This window comes from Lagenorhynchus albirostris, chromosome 7 (assembly GCF_949774975.1).
Source record: "Lagenorhynchus albirostris chromosome 7, mLagAlb1.1, whole genome shotgun sequence".
Lineage (NCBI taxonomy): Eukaryota > Metazoa > Chordata > Mammalia > Artiodactyla > Delphinidae > Lagenorhynchus > Lagenorhynchus albirostris.
In genome coordinates this window covers 99,814,474-99,837,869 of record NC_083101.1, presented here as the reverse complement: position 1 = coordinate 99,837,869, position 23,396 = coordinate 99,814,474, and the positions used below count along the sequence as shown (strand labels likewise).

General features: G+C 51.4%; 1 protein-coding gene across 3 annotated transcripts in view; it reads left to right on the top strand.

Moving 5' to 3' along the window:
* The window catches only part of PEBP4 (phosphatidylethanolamine binding protein 4), a 237,919-nt gene that overhangs the window by 18,925 nt on the left and 195,598 nt on the right, over positions 1-23,396 (top strand). For all 3 annotated transcript variants that reach the window (XM_060155656.1, XM_060155658.1, XM_060155655.1), the window contains exon 3: positions 930-1,056. In XM_060155656.1, coding sequence (XP_060011639.1) covers positions 930-1,056 — 127 coding nt within the window. The remainder of the gene's footprint in view (positions 1-929; positions 1,057-23,396) is intronic.

Here is a 23,396-nt window from a genome sequence, read left to right as displayed (position 1 = left end):
CCAGCTCCGGGTGACCACTGTGGAGCTGGTCTGCCATGCTGGGCTTTTGGAAAGGCTGAGTGAATCATCTTAACCAAATGACCCCAGGCCTTGGTGATAAAACGTGACAGTAGGATAGGGAAGAAGGGCAAGCAAAAAAAAAAAAAAAAAGTTGACACAGAGATGTTTTTCCTGTATCTGTTTGAAAGCCTGGTTTCCATCCCTGAGTTTCAAATACGAGTGAGCCCTTAAGTCTAACCCTGGTGAAGGTGTGGGATCAGCCTGCACGGCAAGCCCAGTTCTCAGGGCACTTGTGCAGTTCAGAGATTCTCAGGGAGAAAGTAGATAAATGGATGCATACCACAGACTTAGTGACTAGATATTTTCCCCCCTGAGAGATATTTGCATTTTGAAAGCACAGTGAATGGCTGATTGAGAGCCTAGGGTAGGGGCAATGCATCACCCAAAGAAGTGGGTTATTTAATTACTGGTGGGATTTGCAGGTATGGAGAGGGTCTTGATAATTTAGGGGCCAGAAAAGTCTGTGCCCATGAAGAAGCCTGTGCTAACTTGCTAAACCTTTCTTTATGTAATAAGAACATTCCAGAAAAGCAATGTGAATATATTGTTCTTATACGCCCAGTCCTACTTTAAAGACACTGACCAGGTTTGCCTCTGGATGTATATATTTTTTGAGAAGTAAACACTGACAGTAATGAATACTTTCTGACCCCTGATGACCTGCCAGGCTCCGTTTTAAACACGAATCACCATTTTACTCCTCTTAGCGACCCTACAAATAGGTATTACTAGTGTCCCCATTTTACAGGTAGAGAAACTGAGGCACAAGTGGTCAAGTAACTCAGGCTACACAGGTCAGACTGAAGTCTTACGCACCCCGGGCTCCCCTAAGATCCTGACATGGGCCAACCACCTCCCTCTCTCCATAGGGGCCTTAAGGTTTTCTACCCAGAGTTGGGGAACCTCGGCTGCATGGTTGTTCCGGAATGCAACAACTACAGACAGAAGATCACCTACTGGACCGAGCCGATCGTCAAGTTCCCCGGGGCCTTGGACGTGAGTGAGCCAGCCTGGCTGGATGGGAGGGTCATGGGTCTCGAGTTCCCTCTGGGTTTGCTCATCTGGGTGACAGGAAGCCACGTGCAGAGCCAGCTGGGTTGGCTTTGGTGGTACCAGATGGCCGTCGCCATAAGCACGTGCCTTCTTTAGAGCAGCCCCGCCGCCTTGGAGGAGGGTGGGGTGGGTAGGAGGGCTGCGGGCGGGAGCTTTGGTGGGGCTCCGGGGCCGCTCCGCCGGGGCCTCTCCCTCTCCTGGGCCCCTGAGCCTGGCTCCTCAGTCAACGTGGCGACCAGCCAGGGTGTGCTTTGGAGTCGGCAGAGAGAAGGAGGAGAGAGGGGCTCGTGGGGAGTTGCTTCTCAGGGTGCAGAGTGGCTGGGCTTTCAGAGTGATCTGAATGGGGAGGGACCTGGCTCTTAACGGGCAGCGCCTCTCACGTAGGTTAAACAAGCAGAGGTCAGTGCCCTTGACTCTTGGGCATCGCAATATGACAGTCGCTCAGAAGTTTGCCCCGAGGGGTAGGAAATAAAAAATAGAAACATTTTAAGGATTGTAAATAACTATTCCTTTTGCTGGGAAATGATTGGCACCATCTTGTTCTGGAAGCTTCCCTTGGCTTGGGGATGCGATAAACCTGGGGAAGGGCGCTGGGGAGTGGGAAACAGGGCTGCAGCTGCTGGGGAAGCTGCTCCAGTGTCCTGGTCAATGTCTCTTTCTTCCTTGACTCTAGGCTGAGCCCCCAAAGTGTCAGGGGTGGAGGGTGACCCTCGCTTTGTGTCAACCCAGTGTCAACCCAGGCACAAGGACTGTGATGTGTCCAGGACTCAGGCCACAAAGGCATGGAGACAGAAGGGCCACGGTCGGGATGTGACCACCTGCGCACTGCGGTCAGCCTCCTGGTCCCCTCTGTTCACCGTGGCAGGGAGAGTCCACAGAGGGCTCCTCCCTTCTGTCGGTCCAGCCTGGGGGCTGTCAACACAGGTATACCTAGATAACGGGTTCTAGGGTGGAGAGCTGCACAGACTACTAGGAAGCAGAGGGGAAGATTTTTCTTTCTTCTTTTTTTCTTTTTCTCTGGCAGCACCTCAGGGTTTGCAGGATCTTGTTTCTCCGACCAGGGATCAAACCCAGGGCCCCAGCAGGGAGAGTGCGGAGTCCTAACCTCTGGACTGCCAGGGAATTCCCGAGATTTTTCTTTCTTTAACTGCCTTTCACTATCAGGGAACAAATAAGTGGCGACATGTCTCAATTTAGGAGGCTGAGAACATGAAGAACATGAATAGCCTTTGACAGGCTATTGTGTTTGTCACCGTGACAAACATCCTTTCCTCTGGGAGGCTAAGAGAGCAAGTCATGAAGACGCCTTCTGGGTGTCCTCTCCCTCCATCCTCCCAAGCCTGGCACACATGCACACGCATGCACATGCACGTGCACACACGCACCCGTCAGCCCTCCCCACCGGGAACCCTTGGGCTGGGTCACACCCCTGGACGGGCAGGACAAGCAGAGGAAACGTAAGCCTCGGTGATCGTAACTCAGGACAGGAGCAGGGCAGGAGCCTAATCCTCTAGGGAAGAGTATAACGCTGTCCCATGGGACAAGACTCTCACCTTCACCCTTAATTCACTTGTTCTTAAGGAGTGAAGCGTTTGGACCAAATACTTTCACAGTCCAGTGACTGTCCCAAGAGGGAGTCTAAACCAAGAGCTCCATCCCATGTGATATTGCTACAGATGTCCACTAGATGGCAGTGTAGACTTTCCTGAGTACCTGGTGCCCTTAGGAGGGGCACGTTTAAAGCCAGCTTGGGAAGCTTTTGCCTTTGATCCAGTCTAGTTGGTACTGATTGTCCTGGGGTACGGACACAAAACGCAGAGGAGGTATCACCCCCTCCAGATCCTGAAATCTCCTATCCTGTCTCAGCTCAGAGGTGGGGCAGGGGAGAAAATCTGGAGATTTATGAAGGATGCAGAGCTGAGGTTAAGAAATCCAAGGAGGGCAGAGATTTCACAAAGGAGGGCTTGGTCAGAGTGGTGGAAAGAAAGGAAAAGTAGTATTCTACTGCTATAGAACTAAAGTTTATGGAAATTTGCCCTTTGAGAAGGCAGGTTCAGCTAGAGTATCAAAAGCTTACATTTATCGTGTGGTACTTACTTTATGTTGGAGACTATTCATGTGTCGTTTCATTTAATGTGCTCATCAAGTTAAGTATTTCTTTAGTCAAGACTGTTAGTAGCAAGTGACAAAAATCAACTCAAACTGGCTTGTGCCAAAAAAGAGGGAAGGTGTTACTGGTTCACAAACTGAAAGCTCCAGGGAATACTTCAGGCATGGCTGGATCCAGGTGCTCAAACAACGTCACCAGGAATCTATCTGTCCCTTTTCTCTACTTTTTTTCTGTGCTCGTTTTTTATGTAAATAGACTCTTTCCTTGTGGTGCCAAAGATGACCTCATCATCTTCAGAGTTATGTTTTACTAGTTTATTAACCCACTGGCAATACATTGGCCCCATCCAACCATTAAAGATCCCAAGACTTGTCCTGTTTGGATTACATGACCATCCCTGACCCAAACAGTGATGCTGGGCAGTCCCACTTAATCTACAAGGGCTGAGAGCAGAAGAGGATGGTTCTCCCAAAGGAGAACCAAGGTGCAGGTTATCAGAAGGGGGAAAGGATGTTGGGTAGGAAAAACAAGAGAAGGTGCAGAGCCCCTCAAAAGTGGGGGCGGGGGAGCCGGAGTCCTTAGTGACAGAGACGAAAATGAAGGCATTTCCTCTGGGACAGGGCCTGATGGAAAAAGCAAGAGGTTGGTGACTGGCTATGTGGAGACAGTGCCTTGCTTCAAAGGGGATTAAAACAATGCCACCAAAGCAGCAGCTGCCAGTGGACATGCTCAGGGAGCCCCCCCACCAAGCAAGCCCCGAAGCCCTGGAAGGAGGGGCCCAGAGGTCAGGGGACAGCGTCTCTGTGCCCAGCAGGGGTCTTCCTGCCTGCACACCATTGCTCAGGCCACTTCCCCAGACTTGGACCCTGTACTCTGGGATACCCTGCCCCTACCAAGATGCTTTCTCCTCCAAGAAGCCTTCCCTGACTGCCTCCCTCTGGGTCCCACCCCCATCTCAGTCAGGTCTCTTCTTTCTCCAAGCGTTTTTCCCCTATCCTCCAAACCCAGTGTTTACTTGCCTCTGTCTTGTATTGCTTATTCATATCTCCCATAGCGTCAACCAGTTTATAAGCTCTAGGAAAGCAAGACCATGTGTTGTATTTCTTTGAACCACCCACAGTCCCTACCAGCATCGCAGACCCCGCATTGGCTGACTGGGTGGCCAGGGGGCCGAATGAATGAATGAAGGAGTGCATGAACGGCAGGTGGACGGACGCCTTCTGGAGGGGGAGCTCTGAGGTGTGTGAGCCCGGTGGTTTGCACTTTAAGCTGCCGGGTGTCCTGGCGCCTCTGCAGAACGCCGGGTCAGCACTAGTCTCTCCTCCGCCAGGGTGGATGGGGTCTGGGGTGGATAGGAGGAAGCAGAGAGAGAGGAGGAAGTCAGGTGGGCTCCCGAGAAGGCAAAGTAGTGCAGGAAAATGTGGATGGTCCTGGTGCCGACAGCCGCTGAGGGCTGAGAGAGGTGCTGAGGTAAGAGGAAGCTTTTCTCCCCTGGTGCTGTGACAAACATTAAGAGGCAGACGTCTCAAAATGCATCCCTTCTCAAGCCAGCGAAGACTGAAAGGCCCTCCAGAAGCTTCTTAACTGGGGCTTAGTCTTCACCTTGAATTTAACCCGCTGGAATCCTTTTGAAGGGAAGAAATTGCCGTTACGTGGGGAACGTGCGTTGCATTAGAAGGAAGGAACGCAGACCACAGCTGTCCTTCCTGCGGTCCCTTGGCTTTCCAGTCAGACTCGGCTCAGCCCTATTCTCCTCCCCAGAAAGCTGGTGACCCCGAGTGTCCTCCTCCCGGGCTGGGCAGGCACGTCCCCATGTCACCCTGGGCCTGCAGCATCTCTGTGGCTGCCTTTTGGGGACCACCTCCCTGCCCTTGGCAGCCCAAGGTAGAGACACAAGTTTGGGCACAAATCTTCTAGAGCCCTGGAAATCTGGAGACATCCACGTGTGGTAGGGTCACAGACGCTCCTCGATGAAAGAGACCTCGGAGCTCCCCGGCCCACCTCCCATCCTTCTTTTTACGCACAGAGGAGAAAAATGGGAGCTGCTGCCGTCATGAAGTAGTTAGCAGAGGCAGGACACAGGGTGCCGACACGCGGGGTAGTTCTGGTCAGAGCAGCCCCTGATGGGTGAGGCAGGCCCCCCCGGCTCGTTCAGGAAAAGATGCCGAGAGGGAGCGTGCACACGTGCCGGGGCAGCTAAGTGCATTTGCTCCTGGGACAGCCGCCGGCACGCAATTTGGTGCTGGGGATGTGAAATGATTCACTAACAAATACAGATGGAACACACAGGCACCCTCTTAGTGCTGGAGATTCAAAGATAAAGGGCACCGTCACGGAGCTCCCAAGTCTAAGGTGGGGAGACAGACAGGTGGACGGATAGCAGGGACACGGTGTCAGTGCTTCAGGACAGGAACCTCAGGTACCACGAGGGCCAGGAGCGGCCTCCAGGAGGGGGTGACCCCAAGCTGACCTGTGCTGGTGACTCGGCAGGGGATAGACAGGGGAGCAGCGTTGGCCAGGTGTGGGATGAGGCTCCAGAGAGGGCAGGACCATGCTCTGAGGGGCCACAGATGCTGGTTCGTGGGCCCTGGCGTGGAGTCTGAATTTTATTGTGAAGCCAGACTGGGGAAGGGGCGTCACCGTTCGATTTTTAGGCTGGTGGATGTGATCGGATTAGCAATTCAGGAAGGTCACTTGGGTAGGTCACTGAGGTGCAGGTGGGAGGATGGAAGAAAGGTGAGGCTGGAGTCAGGAAGAGCACCTGCTGAAACAGAAGGACGATGGCGTGGACCGGGGCCTGAGCTTGAGGGTGTAAAGGAGGTCGAATCCATGGAGCTTGGTGACTGTGGAGGAACGGGGATTGCAGGGAAAGAGAGAGTTGGGATGACCCTTGGGTTTCTGCGACAGGCAGGTGGGTGGCTAAGGGTTAAGCTGAGCATGGAATTCATCCACTGAAACGACGTTTTTGAGAGGGAACGGGGAGGTGCTGTTAATAATCGGGACGAAGGGTGTGATTGGGCACTCTCCCTAATACTGGTGCTGTCCCCAAGCAAGGGACACAGGAGAAGGCCTGGATCTATAGGGACCATGGGCAGCGGAAGCAGCTTTGCATCCCTGAATCTGAGGCCCCTACGTGCACCCAGTACGCGGATCAACTGATGCTGGGAAGAAAAGACAGGGCTGGAGGCCTAGCTTTGGCATCCAGGGGTTGGGGGTGGGGGGTGGATTCTTCAAGGTAGCCAGGCTCCTTGGGGAGAAGATACGGAGAGGCCAGAATCGGTCAGCCCACAGAGGTCAGGTCAGAGAGGCAAGGGAGAGGCTGCTGCAGGGCCGGGCTGGGGAAGAGCCGTCGGATTTGCCAAATTCCCTGGCGCTGCTCTCGAGCGAGGGGGAGAGGAGTTTCAGGACAGTGAGCCTGGGAAAAAGGTAAAGTCAGGACACGGTAAGGAGTTTACTGGCGGGGGTTCACCAACGTGCTAGTGAGGCTTTAGGGAAGAACTGATGAGGTGTAACTGTAACGCAGTGCCTGGCAGTGGACAGGAGCATAATAAATGGTACAGGTTGTCATATGATAAGAGGCTGCTTTGTAGTCTGAAGGGCAAAAGACACAGAAGAAGGGTTTGGGTTTCTGGAGGCTCTGGAAGGAGCCAGTGCGGTGGTACCAGAGACGGGGGCTGACAGGTGGAGCCAGGCCAGGAAGGCAGGTGAGGAGAGCACCCCGCACCCAGGCAAGGACGCATGCGTGGAAGAGAGCCCGCTCCCATGTCCTTTTAACCTTCCTGCTCGGTCAAAGGCTGCTAAAATCACCCAGCTGTGTCCCACCGCAGCCCAGGCCAGTCCACCATCTGTTATGGGAGCACCTCCAGCCACACAGGACCAGGTAGGAGAGGAGCGACGCTTATCACCATCTCTAGCCTTTGCAGACAGATTTTGAGGCCGTAGAGAAACTTCCCATGCAGGATTTCACACAGTCCTCCTAGCAACGTTGGGAGCTAGGCAAAGTAGGGATTATCCCCACAACTACAGGATGGGGGACGCTGCCCAAGGTCAAGGTCACGCTCACCCAAGCTGGGGAGTGGAAGAACCAGCCCTAGATGGCAGGTTTCCTGCCTTCCAGTTTCGCTGCTCTTTCACCTGCGAAATGTTGCCTCTCAAATTTACCCCAGCTCCTGGAGAATTGGCCCCGATGTCCAGACTTGGGGTGTCATGCATGTATCCGTTCCCTGGTGCAGATCCTGTCCCTCTACCGGACACTGTCACAGGAGCCAGGGACACACACAAAAACAAATCCCCACCCCGCCCACGAAGGGCAGCTCGTAGTGGTGAGAATGCTGTCATTGTTAAGAGGATGTCATTGTTAAGAGGATGATGGGAGAAGCGCTTGTGCGGCTAACGTTTTGCTCCCGGCTGCCTTCGCGAGGGAGCTTCCTGGCCTTGATGTTCAGTTCCAGTCCTCTGTATCCCCCGCCACCTTTCCTGTCGTTATACCCTCTGCTCCAGGGTTTACAGAACCTCTGGCCAGACCTTTCAATAAAGCCACCTGTTCCCAGTCTGCAGGGATGTTCCTCAGAGCACAGGCAAAAAGGGCGTTTGTTCAGTAATTGTTCGGTGATGTCAGCTGAGAGCTTCCAGTCCAGTGCTGGGGAAATGGGTTCCAGATGTTTTTCAGATCAAATCATGTTTCTTTGAAAAAACTTTGTGGGCTGTTCCACCGAGGGGGCAGATGGGGCCTGAAAGGCAAGTCCAGCAGGTTTGCATCCTGGTTTAAAGAAAAAAGGTCATTCAGCCGGTGTGTGTTTTGGAGGGGTGGAGCGGGGATTGCCGTATGACTGGGGTCTGTCCCCGGCGGTCTGCTGGGAACGTGAGCAGAGGCTTCTTGGATTTTAAGTAGCTGCCTGGCCTCAGTCGGAGCCGTTTAGAGGAACAAACACTTGAACTTTGAATGCTGCAGCGACTTCTTTTTTTTTTTTTTTTTTTTTTTACCAATTTTATTGATTGATTGATTGGCTGTGTTAGGTCTTCGTTGCGGTGCGCAGACTTCTCATTGTGGTGGCTTCTCTTGTTGCGGAGCGCGGGCTCTAGAGCACGCAGGCTTCAGTAGATGCCGTGCGTGAGCTCATTAGTTGTGGCTCATGGGCTTAGTTGCTCCGCGGCATACGGGATCTTCCCGGACCAGGGCTCGAACCCACGTCCCCTGCATTGGCAGGCGGATTCTTAACCACTGCGCCACCAGGGAAGCCCTGCAGCGACTTCTTGCCTCCTCTGGCTGGAGTTCTGGGAAAGCCTGTGAGGAATTTTAAATGAGTAATAATGTCCTTTATTGTTTGTTAACACTTGAGGACTTGGGGGTGAGGGGGGAGAGGAGGAGGTAGGGAGGGCCTCTGCTGGCAGAGCAGCTGCTGGGACAAGGTACCCACTGCAGTCTGAGCCCTCCTGGGGGCCAGGGCTGGGGTAGGGGCTGGGGGCCGGCGGGGCAGTTGTCATGCCTTCTGGACTTTGAGGGTCTCTCTCCATCACCAGGGAACTCCTGACGCCCCGCCAGCACGCAGCTTTTTTTAGAGCCCATCTGGCCGCTAACCATGACCACATGGGACTGGCAGCGTGAGCGTGGTTGTCTCTGCTTTACAGATGCAGAAACAACAGCTCAAGGGAAATTATATGTCTGTTTCATTTTTAATACTTTATTTTTTAGAGCAGTTTTAGGTTCACAGCAAAAGTGAGTGGAAATTACAGAGACTTCCCCCAGAAAGCCTCGCCTACGATCCACATCCCCCGTCAGAGTGGTACCTTTGTTACAACTGATGAACCTACGCCGATACATCATAATCACCCAACGTCCATAGTTTACATGAGGGTTCATTCTTGGTATTGGACATTCTATGGGTTGGACAGATGTATAACAACAAGTATCAATTACAGCATCATATAGAGTGTTTTCACTGCCCTAAAAATCCCCCGTGCTCTGCCTCTTCATCCCACCCTCTTCCCTAACCCCGGTAACCACTGACCTTTTTATTGTCTGCCTGTAGTTGGAATCACACAGTATGTAGGCTTTTGGGATTAATAGCCTAGGCTACCACCTGGGGCTCCAGTTCTAGCACCTTCTTCACCGTGCAAGGTTTGGTAACGCTGTCTATCTTTCCCCAAGCCAGTGGCCAGTTGTCCTGTGGCTTAACTTCCCTCCTGGGAATTCTGCTTTTCTTAACTGGACGCTTAGGAGTGGACAGAACCCACCTACGCCTGCCCGTGGTGTCAATTTCAGCGTTCTCACCACTTGTTTTCTTGTCTGTCTCTCCAGCTACAAGGTAAACTCCCTGCAGGCAGAGACCTTTGTATGCTTGAGAGACAGGCAAGAAAAATAGGCAACTCCCTGGGCATGAGATTCGTGCTCCGATGTGGAGCTAAGTGCAGGGTGCTGGGGGCAGGATTGTCTCTCAGTAACAAGAATGTGTTACAATTTTCAAAGCCCCTTCCCTGTCCTGAAGGTCCTTATCTCTGATCAGTCCTGAGAGGTGGGCCAGGCAGGGGTCTCTGCCCACGATGGGGAGCCCGAGGCCTCGTTTGAGTATCATCACAACCTTGTGGACATCGGTTTGCTCTAACACACAGAGATGTTAAGTGATGAGACCAGAGCTCGTATGCTCTGGCCCCTATACCGTGCTCTTTCCCATGCCCCCTCCATCCCGATGGTCCCGAGTATATAGTCCGTCTTGACATTTACTGACCGTCTTCCACGCAGCCAGACTGTGTGCTAAGTGCTTATGGACATATCGCACTAAAACCTTACAACTACCAGCACAGTGGGGATGATTACCTTCATTTTACAGGTCAGGAAACTGAGGCCCAGAAAGATTCCATAGCTCATGAGCAGCAGAGTCAGGATTTTAACCCAGGTCTGTGTGGGTTCCAAAGCTCGTGCCCTGACCATACCACAGCACCGCCACTTAAGCGGTAGAGGGCAACCTGCGGTGCACCCCAAATGGCCTGAGCTGTTTCCCGACTGCCGCCAGGCTCCAGGTCCAGGAAGAAGCCAGTTCCTAAACCAACACAGGAAAAAAGTGGGTTGTGGAGTTCCTCTTGTTCATCAGCCCTCATGGGCTGATGGAGACCCAGCAATGTCAAGTGACTTAGCAAAGGGACGGATTGGGGGGGGGGGCGTGCAGAAGTGTGAACAAATCAGGGCCCGTTTCCTCCCCACCTGCAGGTCTGTACCACTAATCCAAGGTAAAGTCAGGAGAATCCATCGGACGTTCTAATTCCCAGGCCTGAGTTCTGCTGGCCACGTCGGGAATGCAGAGATCCTTGACGCGCCCTTAGAGGCAGGCGACCCCCAGAGGGCCAGGAGGGAGCAGGGCCAGGCCCGGCTGGTAGGCGTGGCTCTCCAGGCCCAGCTGGTTGGAAGGCGATGGCCTCCTCTACCTCCTGGAGCTGCAATTGCAAGAGTCGACACCAGGGGGAGATAGGCAACCGTCATCCTGCCCCGTCGGGGTGAGCGGGCTGGGTGGCCAGGGTCTCGGGCACAGGCAGGCGATGGCCAGGGCTGTGGGACGGTGGAGACCTGCCTGGTAATGGAGAAACAGAGGGTCCCTGACTTGGGTTGAGTGTGCACGCCTCTGCACCCCTTGCTCACCTCTCCTTTGCCGGCTGGTTGTGGAAATGCCCTTCTATTCAAATACAAATATGCCTGGACTGGAATTCCTTACACTAGGGGCCATGAACTTGAAATGCCCTCAGGGGCCAGGCCCCTACTGAGGTGGGTGAAACAACTGCTTAGAAGGCAAGGAGGAGGGCAGAGGCAGACCTGCACACAGAGGATGCCCCTCACATCCCACCTGGTAGTAAAAAGTTGTTTTAAATTGTGTTGGTGGCCCTCTGTTCATCCCGTTTTGCTTGCCTACAGACTTGACCTGCAGAGTAGGAAGAGTCTGGCGGGACTGGAAGCTGCTGGATGTGGGAGCTGACTCACTGGTTCACAGACGCTCGGAGCCCCGAGGGCTGGTATGAGAAGCAGCCAGGGCTCTGGCTTTGCACAGACCTTGTCTTACATCCTAGTTGATTGCTCATAACGCCGTGACCTTGAGCAAGTTACTTCTTCCCTCTGAGATTCCTTTTCCTCACCTTAAAATGGGTGTAAGATCCCTTTCTGGTAATATGAGCGATCCGTCATCAATCCTAAGCTTCCCTATTTATTTATTTATTTTTGGCTGCGTTGGGTCTTCGTTGCTGCACACCGGCTTTCTCTAGTTGCGGCGAGCGGGGGCTACTCTTCGTTGTGGTACACGGGCTCTAGGCACACGGGCTTCGGTAGCTGTGGCTCGCGGGCTCTAGAGCACGGGCTCAGTAGTTGTGGCGCACGGGTTTCGTTGCCCCGCGGCATGTGGGATCTTCCCGGACCGGGGCTCGAACCCGTGTTCCCTGCATTGGCAGGCGGATTCTTCACCACTGTGCCACCAGGGAAGTCCCAATCCTAAACTTTCTTGGCCCATCAGCAGCATTTAGTCTAGCTGGTCTCCTCCTCCTCGTGGTTTCTGGGACCCACACACTCCAGATCTGCCTTCTCCGTTTCTAGTTCTTCACTTCTTGGTCCCCTCTGCTGGGTTCTCCTCCCGCCAGCTTCTCCATGCAGGATACCCCAGGCCTCAGGGTTTGGTCTTCTTGTCATCTTTATCTACACTTTCCCCCTCTGTGGTCTCATCCAGTGTCACGACTGTAAATGTCATCTGTATGTATGCTGTCCTACTCACATGGCCACCGGGGTGACTGATGGACACGCTCACAGGCAACACATCCAACCCCAGTGCCCAGTCTCTACCCTCCCACAAACCCGCACCGTCTGTCGTCTTCCCCATCTCGGCGAAGCGCTGCCCCAGTCCCCAGCTGTGTCGGCCAGACATCCTGGCGTCATCAGTGACTGCTCCTTCTCTCCCACCGTACATCCAACCCACCAGGGAACACTCTTGTCTTCGCTTTCAGAATCTATCCGGTCGCCGACCACTTCTCTCCTCCACTGTTAACACCCTGGCCAGAGCCACCTTCTTCGACCTGGATTATTGCAACAGCCTCGTAACTGGTCTCCAACCCACCACACCTGCCCCAAATGCCCAGCGTACCCTCAACAGAGCAACCAGAGCGAGCCTTTACATCTCCAGTTCAGATCAGTTCACTCCTCTGCTCAAAATCCTTCCATTTCTCCTTAGGTCACCAGAGTGAGAGCCAAAGAGCTCACAGTGGCTTACAAGACCCCATATGACCTGGCCCATTGTCACCCCTCTGACCTCGATCCTGTCATTTTTGCTTTGCTCACTGGCTCCAGCCTCCTGGCATCCCGTCTGCCTTTTTTTTTTTAATGAATTTATTTTTTTAATTTATTTAATTTTGGCGGCGTTGGGTCTTCATTGCTGCGCACAGGCTTTCTCTAGTTGCAGCGAGTGGGGGCTACTCTTCATTGCTGTGCTCAGGCTTCTCTTGTTGTGAAGCACGGGCTCTCGGCGCGTGGGCTTCAGTAGTTGTGGCACACGGGCTCAGTAGTTTTGGCACACGGGCTCAGTAGTTGTGGCTTGCGGGCTTAGTTGCTCCGTGGCATGTGGGATCTTCCCGGACCAGGATTCAAACCTGTGTCCCCTGCCTTGGCAGGCGGATTCTTAACCACTGCGCCACCAGGGAAGCCCCTCCTCCTTGACCACAGCAGCTATGCTTGAGGGCCTCTGCATGGTGGTTCCCTCTGCTGGAGTCTGTCCTCCCCTCACATAGTCATGGCGCACATCCTCACCTCCTTCCAGCTCTGCTTAAATGTCATCTTCTCAAGGAGGCCTTCCCAACCCCGGCCCTGGCACCCCGAGCCTCCTTATCCCTCTCTACTTCTTTCCATCGTATTTATCACCTTCTAAGCTACACACAGTTTCTTTAGTCATTATGTTTATGTGTTTGTTTTGCCTATTCCTGCCTCCACCCCACAGCTGGATATAAGGTCCATGGGGGCAAGAATCTTTGGTTTATTTGCTGATGTATCCCAAGCACTAGGACAGTCTCTACCACATAGTAGACACTTAATAAATACTTGTTGAATGAAGATTATTGAATGATGATTACGAGAGGACACGTATGTAAAGGCTGTCGGTGCCAACACAGGAAGCATTCAGTAAAGGATGATGGTGATGGTGGTGGTGGTAGTTATAATTATCTTCTCCAACGCCCAGGTGACTAGTGCATCCTGCAACGTGAAAGCTGAGGCAGGGCAGTGACTAGAAGACATGGGATACAAGGCTGAGGGTTGTGAGGTGTTTTTAGGGGTTTAAGGAGAGATAACAGAGAGCAGGAGATGGGAGGGAAATATTTTATCCCTCGTTGGAAAGGAATAGACCACCATGGCTGGACACAGCGGTATGCAGAGACCAGACCCTAGTAAACCTGTGGAATGAATGAATAAATCCCTTGCCTTGTCAGCACATGCAGAGATGACTTTAGTAAGTGGGCAAACAGCCTTGGCTAAAAGTTTTGGGCGCTGAATTGAAATAGGGACAATGGAAGGAAGGCAGTTTATCTCCTGAGGCTGGACAGAGCGGGGACAGTCTGCAGCAGCATCTTCCCAGATGGCGTCCGAAGTTAACCACCCTCTGCTTGGGATCACAGCATCCTGCTTGGGATCACAGCATCCTGCCTGGTACTCACTGACTCTTGGGGCCCTTTGGGTGATTGAACTGAAGAGAAGGTCCACATCTCTGGGGAGCTGAAGTCCCAGGTTCCCTCTCCCCCACCCCCACCCCCTGTACCTCTTCTTCATGCAAACCTGGTATTTGGTGAAATGCAATGCCAGCAAGACAGGCTTTAGTTCTTGCAAGTAGAGTGATGGTTAATTTCAGGTTTGGAACCTACTCCCTTGATTTCTAATGTGCTAAGGATGAAGCTGCTCGCCAGCTCTCCATGCATCTGGCACCCCCCATCCTCCACCTTCCCATCTCAGATGGGAAACAAAGCCACGTGAGGTGTACCTTTTTCAGTGTGTAATCGTGAAACAGCTATTTCCTCCTCCCTGTTCATTTCTCCCATTCACTAGCAAAAACCAGGACTCCATGGAAAGGTGCCTGCAAGGCTGAGATCTCCTGAAAGGCAGGAGCAGCAGGTCAATTCCTGCATCTCCCCGGCAACCATCTCTAACCTGGCCCTGCAGACTCCAGCCTCAGGACCATTAGACAAGAAAATGCGGAACCACACCTGTATAAGAAATCCAGGCGTTTTAGAGCAGTCAGTGTGAAATCAAAACCACAGAGCCATAAAATGGCTAGAAAAGCAACATACAGATAAATATTTATCGGATTTCAGGTTAGAGAAGGTCTGCCTGGGCATAAAAATCTAAAGATAAAGTCATAAAGGAAAAGAAGGGTGGATGTGAGTTACAACAATATTTGAAACTTCTGCACTTTAAAAAATGCCATAAACAAAATAAAAATCCAACGACAAACTGAGAGAACATATGTGCCATAAATATGGCAAAGGGTTATTATCTTTATGCATAAAGAGCTCTTATAAATCAATAATAAGAAGATGAATATCGCATAGAAAAAGGAGGCAAAGGATGTTAATGGGTGATTATAGACAGAAGAAAGTTTATTAAAAATGTGAGGGGAGGGCTTCCCTGGTGGCGCAGTGGTTGAGAGTCCGCCTGCCGATGCAGGGGACGCGGGTTCGTGCCCCGCGTCCCACATGCCGCGGAGCGGCTGGGCCCGTGAGCCATGGCCGCTGGGCCTGCGCGTCCGGAGCCTGTGTTCCACAACAAGAGAGGTCACAACAGTAAGAGGCCCGCGTACCGCCAAAAATAATAATAATAATAATTTTTTTTTAAAAAAGTGAGGGGAAAGCTTAATTCCATTTATAATTCAAAGAAATGTAATTTTTTTTAATGGTATAGACTTTATTTAAAACCTACCAAATTTGAACTTTGGATTTTTTTTTTTAAGGAGCGTATACATTACAGGAAGACGTACAAATTGCCCCAACCTTTCTGGAGGGGATTTAATAATGCATATTAGAATTATTTACATATTCATCGCGTTTGAACAATAATTTTAGTTCTATGAATTTATTCTAATCTGATTAATGAGACACACACAAATTGATGTAAAAGGATGTTCATTGTAGTGTTATTGAAAATAGTGAAAGAAAAAAGGAAAATCATCTAAAAAGCTCAACAATAGATTGGTTAAATAGAATATGTTCTATCCATATGAAAAAATACCATGTAGCTATTAAAAATCATGTTCTCAGGGAATATTTAAGGCTATTGGAAAGTCTTACAATATGTTTTTAAGTGAAAGAAACCAAATGATAAAACAGTAATTTCACTATAGTCCCAATTTTCAAAAATTATATCTTTTTATGCATGCATGCATGCAAAAAAAAAAAAAAACTAGACGAATGAAGAATACATCAAAATGTTAACATTGGATTGCTCCGAGTGGTGGGATTAAGGGTAATTTTTATTTTCTCCTTTACACTTGTCTGTAATTTCCATATGTTCTCCAGTGAATGTGTATTACTGTAATAATAACAGAAAAAATGCTATTTGGGGAGAGGAAAAAAGTGAATGCTAAGAGGAAAAGGCTTCAGCTACCCAAATGGTCTGAGTGCTGGTTGCTGTGGAAACTGTAACTTTCAATTGCCCAACTTTTTGTGAATTACTTCCCTGCTCTGCAGGGTTAGCGCAAGGGCTGGATTCAGTGTTATCAGGGCAGGCGTGGGCATGCGTCCAGGGGGTGTGGTAAAACTGACGGGCGCTGCCTCAGGCGAAGGCCCACAGGAGGACCCGGGGGTTCATTCTGGCTCCTCTCCCCTTCCACGTATGGAGGGGTCTTGTGTCCCCCGGGGGCTGCCTGGGCACAAGCTGCCCCACGCGCAAATCAGCTAGGGAACCAAGAAGAAGCCCACTGCTTCTCTGAAAGGGTTCCCCCAGTGCCTTGTGGAGTGCTGATGGTTCTAATTAATCAGCCTTTCACCACTCCCAGCCTGGCACTTAAGGATGGGGTCCCAGCAGTGGCGTGGGGAGGTGGGGCAAACAGCTGATACAGCTGAGTCCCGGAGACAGTTCGCTGAAGTGAGGCATCTAAGCAAAATCCCAGCTCCAGTTTGAGCCTTGACCCTGTGCCGTCTTGCCTGCCTTCTCTTTACCCCCTGGAGAGCAATCCCTGCTCTGAAGGGGAGCCGGGGATGAAGCACTAGCCCCAGGGCCTTTCAGGAAGCTGCCCGGGGGGGCTGGGTACCCCGAGTGCAAAGGCACTTTCAGATGCCTATTCTCGGAACACGAATGTCTCGCTGCCATTTGTGAATCCTGCTCCGAGCTCTAGGGTGTGGAGAACTGGTTGATTTATAGATCGAGGCAGCCACAAGTTGGAATTTTAAAAAGCAATGTGTCCTTTGAGCAGGAGCCCGGGCTGGGGGCTTTGCAGGCTGTCGCTTTGTCCCAGGGACCAGATGGAACTTGTTTTTCTGTTCACTTGGGGGTTTAACCCTTCGTGCACTCCCTCCCGTACAGCCCCACTCAGGAGTTGCTGCCTTTGGGGCAAGGAGTCAGCTATGAGACAGAATCCACACATCTGAGCCTCCTAGACATTTATTGGATATGCCTCATCTTTTCAATCCCCTGCCTTGGCCGGATTATTTTGTTTTATTTAGCACAGTGACATGTGCCAGGCGCTGTTCTAAGCGCTTTAGAAATACTAACCCATTTACTTTTCACAATCATTATTCTCCCAGTCTTACAGATGAGTAAACTGAGGCACAGATAAGTTAAGCAACTTGCCCAAGGTCACACAGCTGGTGAGTGATGAAGCTGGGATTTGAAGCCCAGCTGTCTGGTTCCCAAATTTGTGTGTTTAATCACAAAATCATGGCTGCCTCTCAGATAGCAGGCAAATGGACTCTGCTCTTAACAGTTCGGAGTTCCTGGGGTGATTCTTCCCACTTAAGCTATGAGAATGTAAGGCACCATCAGCGTGAGATGAAATCCAAGTCCCAGGCGTTTGTGCCTGAGATATCACTGCCATCCTGGGTCTGTCTCACCTGATGCTCCTTCAGGCTTGTCACCTGATTCTCCCTATTTATGAGGTCCGTGCGGCGTAATGAGAGAGGCCCAGTGTTCAATGCCCTCCTCCACTCCACCCACAGCCTGTGTGAACCCAGTGGGATCCAGGGTCCCTGAGTTTGGAACTTGTTCTGCTGGAAAAACTTTGTGTCATATATAGTTTTCCTCCAGCAGGGGTCCTGGGGTCTGCCTTTGGTCAAGCTCTCTTGCGTATTTATGGAGCAAAACCCACAGGGCTCTGCGAACATTTGTAAAATATTGGAACCCCAGGCAGGCAGATGGAACTGTTCCTTACCCTAGGGAAGTCAACACGGTTCTTTGTCCCTTCTGTACAGGGAAAGGAGTTGGACAGAGACTGGGGCTGTGACAGCGGTGGTCAGAATTGGGTGTCCACGGCACCCAGGCTGCATAGGGAGAGGCTGCAGCCTGGGGAGAGGGTAAGAAGGCATCAGGTGGGGCTTGTCACCTCCTCACCGAGGTCACGGGTGCCCGCGGGAACACTGTGCCTCATGCCAGGGGACCCGGAGAACTTGGGGTGGTTTACTCAGGAAATGACGTGGGACTTGGAGTCATTTGAAAAAAATGGCACTGCAGTGATACCATGCTGGAAGTGAGCTGTTCTTTCTAAGCTCACCTTCTGGATAATCGAACCTTGCCCGTTGACATACTCCAACTTCTTATTTTAATCGTTTTGTATGGCAGTCTCTCTAAAATAGATTACATACAACCCCGCCTTCTTAAACAATCTAACGAATATAGCTTAACCTCTGTTAAATGATTCCATGTCATCCTTGTAAACATCTGTCACAGCCGGTGCCCTTGCTACCTACGGCCGCTTCTTCAGTGCGGCAGCAGGAGTTGCTGAGTCATGTTGTAGCAGGGCTTCCAGGGACTTCTGGCGGCTAAGGCCACGCCCCTGTGGGCAGGTCCAGCCTGGCCCTGGGGGGAGGTAGCCCTGATGATAAGTCCTCTTAGACAGGGAATCAGAACCCTGGAGGCTGCCTCAGGGGCCCGCAGTGTTTTCTCCCACTGGGCTTCTGATACCAAATGCGGGGTTTTATCCACACCGACAGCTAGCTCTCCGTCTCTCCAACGTGGAGCCCTACAGTTCAACTCAGTTCTCACCAAACTACCCAGACTTAGTATCAGACTCCACAGGTTAAGGGCTCAGTCCCACAAGACCATCCCCTACTTCAGACGCTCATCACAAGTATTGGTGCCAAGGGTACCCACACTTCTCTCCGACTCGGCTAAAGAATTACGGTCCCCACTACACATTCCCTTTCAAGTTCAATAATTTGCTAGGAGAGCTCACAGAACTCAGGAAAGCAGTTTTCCTACTATTACCAATGTATTATAAAGGATACAACTCAAGGAACAGCCCAATGGAAGAGATTCATAGAGCAAGGCATGGGGGCAGGGGTTACGGGGGGCATCCGTGGCCTCCTCCGGAGCAGCACCCTCCCAGCACCTTAAAGTGCTCACCAACTCAGGAGTTCTCCAAATCCCATCACTTAGGGTTTTCATGGAGGTTTCATTACAAAGGCATGATTGATTAAGTCGTTGGACATTGGTGATTGACTCAATCTCCACCTCTCCCCTCCTTGGAGGTCTGGGGTTGGGGCTGAAAGTTCCAACCCTCTAATCATGGCTTGGTCTTTCTGGGACCAGTCCCCATCCTGAAGTTATCTGGCATCTTCCCCCACCGCCCATATCCCCGCCCCCAACCAGTCACCTCATTAACACACAGAAGACATTCTTAATCACTCTGGCGATTCCAAGGTGTGAGGTGGAGATTCTGGAGATTCCAGGAACCAAGGATAAAGACCAAATATATGTTTCCTATTATGGTACAGTTGTGTTTGACAGTGTAGGGAGTGGATGGGTGGTATTGCAGATGACTTTATATGAAGTTAGGCAAGACCAAGAGGGGACTCATCCCTCTCCAGGGGTCGCAAGCTGCTGATTAACATGACACGCTCCCTCCAAGGGCACAGGCAACACCAAGAGGTCACAGAGAGTCAGTTAACTTCACAGCTGAAGGCCCTGAACCTAGGACTACGCTGGCACCTGGCAGGTGCCCGATCGATCGTTACTGATTGTGTAATTGACAAGCAAATGGCTATTTTGCACCAGTCACCTGGTTTCACGTTAATGTCTTCATCAGCTTCCCTTTTGCTGTCCCTGAGTCTTCAGTGAACCTGTGATGCATTGCTCTTTTCACAGTGGTACTGAGAACAAAAGCTTCAGTTCTGTGTCTGTGCTCTGCCCTCACTGTAGAGGTGGAACGTGCCCAGAACAGGAGCTCAGAAAGAAGAACAAGAATCTTGAGGAACAGGAGTCTGAGATGCTTGTGGTCCAGCTGCCCTGCCCAACACAGAGTTTCTTTTTTCTGGAGCCAGTTCTGCCTTAGGAATATAGGTTTTATTTTATTTTCATAAGGAAGGCAGACTTTTTTTTTTTCTTTTTTCTTTTTTTTTTGCGGTACGCGGGCCTCTCACTGCTGTGGCCTCTCCCATCGCGGAGCACAGGCTCCGGACGCGCAGTCTCAGCGGCCATGGCTCACGGGCCCAGCCGCTCCACGGCATGTGGGATCTTCCCGGACCGGGGCACGAACCCGTGTCCCCTGCATCAGCAGGCGGACTCTCAACCACTGCGCCACCAGGGAAGCCCCAGACTTTTTTTTTTTAGATCACTCACAAGTGATAGCTGTAGAGATCAAAGAAATTTGTAAGGTTATTTGTTTCTACACAAAACCACCCAACACTGCTAAAATTACTTTTAAAATTTATTTTCCTCCTGTCATCTGTTATTTCTTGCTCCTGTCAAAGATGATTGGTATCCTTATGTCCCTTCTGATCTGCAGCAGGATGGGAAAACTGATAACCAAACAGGTCAGAATTATTTCTAAACCAAGAGTAAACAGGCTCAAAGTGAGAACGTGAGTCAAGTGCCTGAGTTTTCACCTACAAGCCCCGTGACGTATATGAGATGCCTCTGTGTGTATTTTTCGGAGCCGGGGGCGGGGGGGTGGGGGGTGGGCGGGGTGTTCAGGAAAGCATCACAGGGGGGTCAGAGCATGAGCTCGAGGTCTAGAAAGACAGATGTGAGTTCAGATTCCAGTTCTGTATCCAACTACCTTCACTAGTTTCTCAACTTCTTAGCCTTACTTCCCTCATCTGTGAAAGCGGATGATAATATCTACTTTGAGAGGATTAAAGAGGAAAATGGTCAAAGGAACCAATTTGAGTGCAGGGAACTTTCCCACAGTAGGCGCTCGGCCTTCCCTTTCTGATGTTCCGCCGTGTTCTGGACACTTGGGGTCGTGGGAGAGGTGACCTCCCGAGAAGTCGTTTTTATTGTCTCTCACATTTAAAGAACCTATTATACATTGTGTGTTCCTCATCCTTGTCTCATAACGGTCCCCTGGGCCTGGCACAACCTGTACCACGATCCCCGATTTGCAGATGAGAAAGCTGAAGCCGAGAGAAGTTAAGGATTTTGCCCAAGGTCACATGGGCGGGGGGGATGGAGCCCCCACCAGAAGCCCGCTCTCCTGGCCTTCTGCTTTCTCTGTGCCTCGCCCCTCCTGTTGTCACAGGTTCCCCCTCCACGTTCTTGACTTCCTCACGTGCAACGTTGGCTAATAAAACCTTCCTGGCCTTCCCTGCTGTCTCTCGGGGTCCAAGATGGTTTAGCTGTTGTCCCAGGCCCCAGGTGCTTCAAAAGACGTGGTGCCCATGAAAGCTCTTCGAAAAAAGTAAAAGCGGTACACAGGTGAATTCTGCCATTTTTCTGCTCTCTTTTAATCCCTTTCTAATGACACTGGGTAGGTGAGACGCCTGACAGCCCTCTTCCCTCCATCCCCTCTATCCCTTCCCCCGACCCCAGGGGACAAACAGCCAGGAGTCAGAGCAGCTTTTCCAAGAGGACTGCCGCTCCACCGAATTCAGAGTCCCGGGCGCTCAGCATCAGGCCGTGCGCAGCAGGGCACACCCGGAAAACCTTCCGGAGGAGAAAGCTAACAAGCACTTTTTTTTTTTAACCACCTGTAAAAGCAAGTCTTCCTCATGCCTGGGCTTTTCAGAATTAACGGTTTTGAAGGCTCAGCCATCTCCTGTGAGCACTTCAGGCCCCTCAGACCGGGACATGAGCCGAGTGAGCCCTGCTCTGTCATCCCAGGGCCGAGACTCCCCAGGAAGGGGCTGGCTCTTGCCCAAAGGGGACGGGTTGGGCTGGGGACAGGTAAGGGTGGGGGACGGATGGCCAAATGCCCAGCAGCCCTTGGCTCTGTAGGTCTGCATCCAGCTTGCTGAGGGCGGCTTTTCCCTCCAGAGAGCAGGGCGTGATGAGAGCTAACTGATCAGGTGCGGTCCTAAGTTCTTCAAGTACCATCATCCTTTAATCTTCCCAGCAGTGCTGTGAGGTGGGTGCTAGTATCATCCCCATCTTCCAGATGAGGAAACAGGTGTGTAGCTGGCCCCAGGTGCTGAGCTTCAGAGCTGGCCTTCAAGCCCACGGGTGATCTGGCCCCAGAGGCTGTGTATTAACCACCACACTTCACTGATTGTCTAGGACAGTGGACTGTAATTCCAAGCCACATTCCCTCCAGTGGAAACATCCACTGAAGGGACTAGCAAAGTGAGACTTGGGTTCAGTTTCCCTGCCTCATCTAGTTTCCATGGTGAGGCCTGTCCCTCTCTGTCTTCCTCAGCTTCTCCACTCTGGAGGGTAAGGGAGCCTCCTCAGGGCTCAGCCCCTCAAAATTCACCCCTTTATTACCAGCAGGGCTCTCCAGCCTGCCCTGCCCTCCATCCTGGCTGCTGTATTTCAATCACAAATTTTCTCTTACAAGCAGTGTCTCATCTACCCCAGACCCTTGAGAAAGACTTAGTAACTCCAGAGGAGAAAGAAAAGAGGCAGAGGACCTAACAGACATCCCAGGGGCCCACTCTTGCTTCCTCTGGGAAGGCAGAGCATGAGGGAAACATCTGATTCTCTCGGGTAAGAACATCAATTGTTGTCTTTCAAAACTTACCCTAAACCACAGGTTAGAGCACTTTGGTTGAGGTTCTTCATATTAGATTGAGCTGTTTGATGACTGGGAGGATACTTAACCATTTTCTGAGATGGTGTCTTAGTCAGCTTAGGCTGCCATGACAAAATACCATAGACTGGGTGACCTGAACAACAGAAATATATTCCCACAGTTCTGCAGGTTGGGAAGTCCAAGATCAAGGTGCTAGCCAGTTCAGTCTCTAGTGAGACCTCTCTTGTCTTTTCTTGTAGACAGCTGCTTTTTCTCTGTGTCCTCACATGGAGAAGAAGGAGAGAAGAGAGAGCAAGTTCTCTGGAGTCTCTTCTCATAAGGGCACAAATCCCATCATGAGGGGCCCACCCTCATGACCTCATCTAAACGTAATCACCTCCCAAAGGCCCCACTTCCAAATACCATCACATGGGGAATCAGGGCTTCAACATATGGATTTGGGGTGGCCACAGACATTCAGTCCACAGCAAACTGGAAAGACTAAGGGAAGAGCATGTTTAGGGGATGGGTGCAAGAACTCGGGCCATCTGATCTGAACATGCTGAGTTTGAGGTGTTATCAGACATCCAGGGAGAGATGTTGAGCGAGTTTTTATACAGAAGAGTTTGATGTTCAAAAGAGAGGTCCAGGGCTTCCCTGATGGCGCAGTGGTTGAGAGTCCGCCTGCCGATGCAGGGGACACGGGTTCGTGCCCCGGTCCGGGAAGATTCCACATGCCGCGGAGCGGCTGGGCCCGTGAGCCATGGCCGCTGAGCCTGCGCGTCCGGAGCCTGTGCTCCGCAATGGGAGAGGCCACAGCAGTGAGAGGCCCGCGTACCGCAAAAAAAAAAAAAAAAAAAAAAAAGAGGTCCAGGCTGGAGATAGAACTGGAGTTGAAACTTACGTCTCCAAACCACAGTCTTCTCAATTATAAAATGGGATGATGAGTAATACCTATCTCATAGGGTTGTTGTAAGGTTTGACGTAGAAAAACAAAATGCCTTGTGATGTTTCTATGCATGCTAAAACCAGAGAGCTAATTCTCGGAAGTTAAACGGCAGAGATAAGCC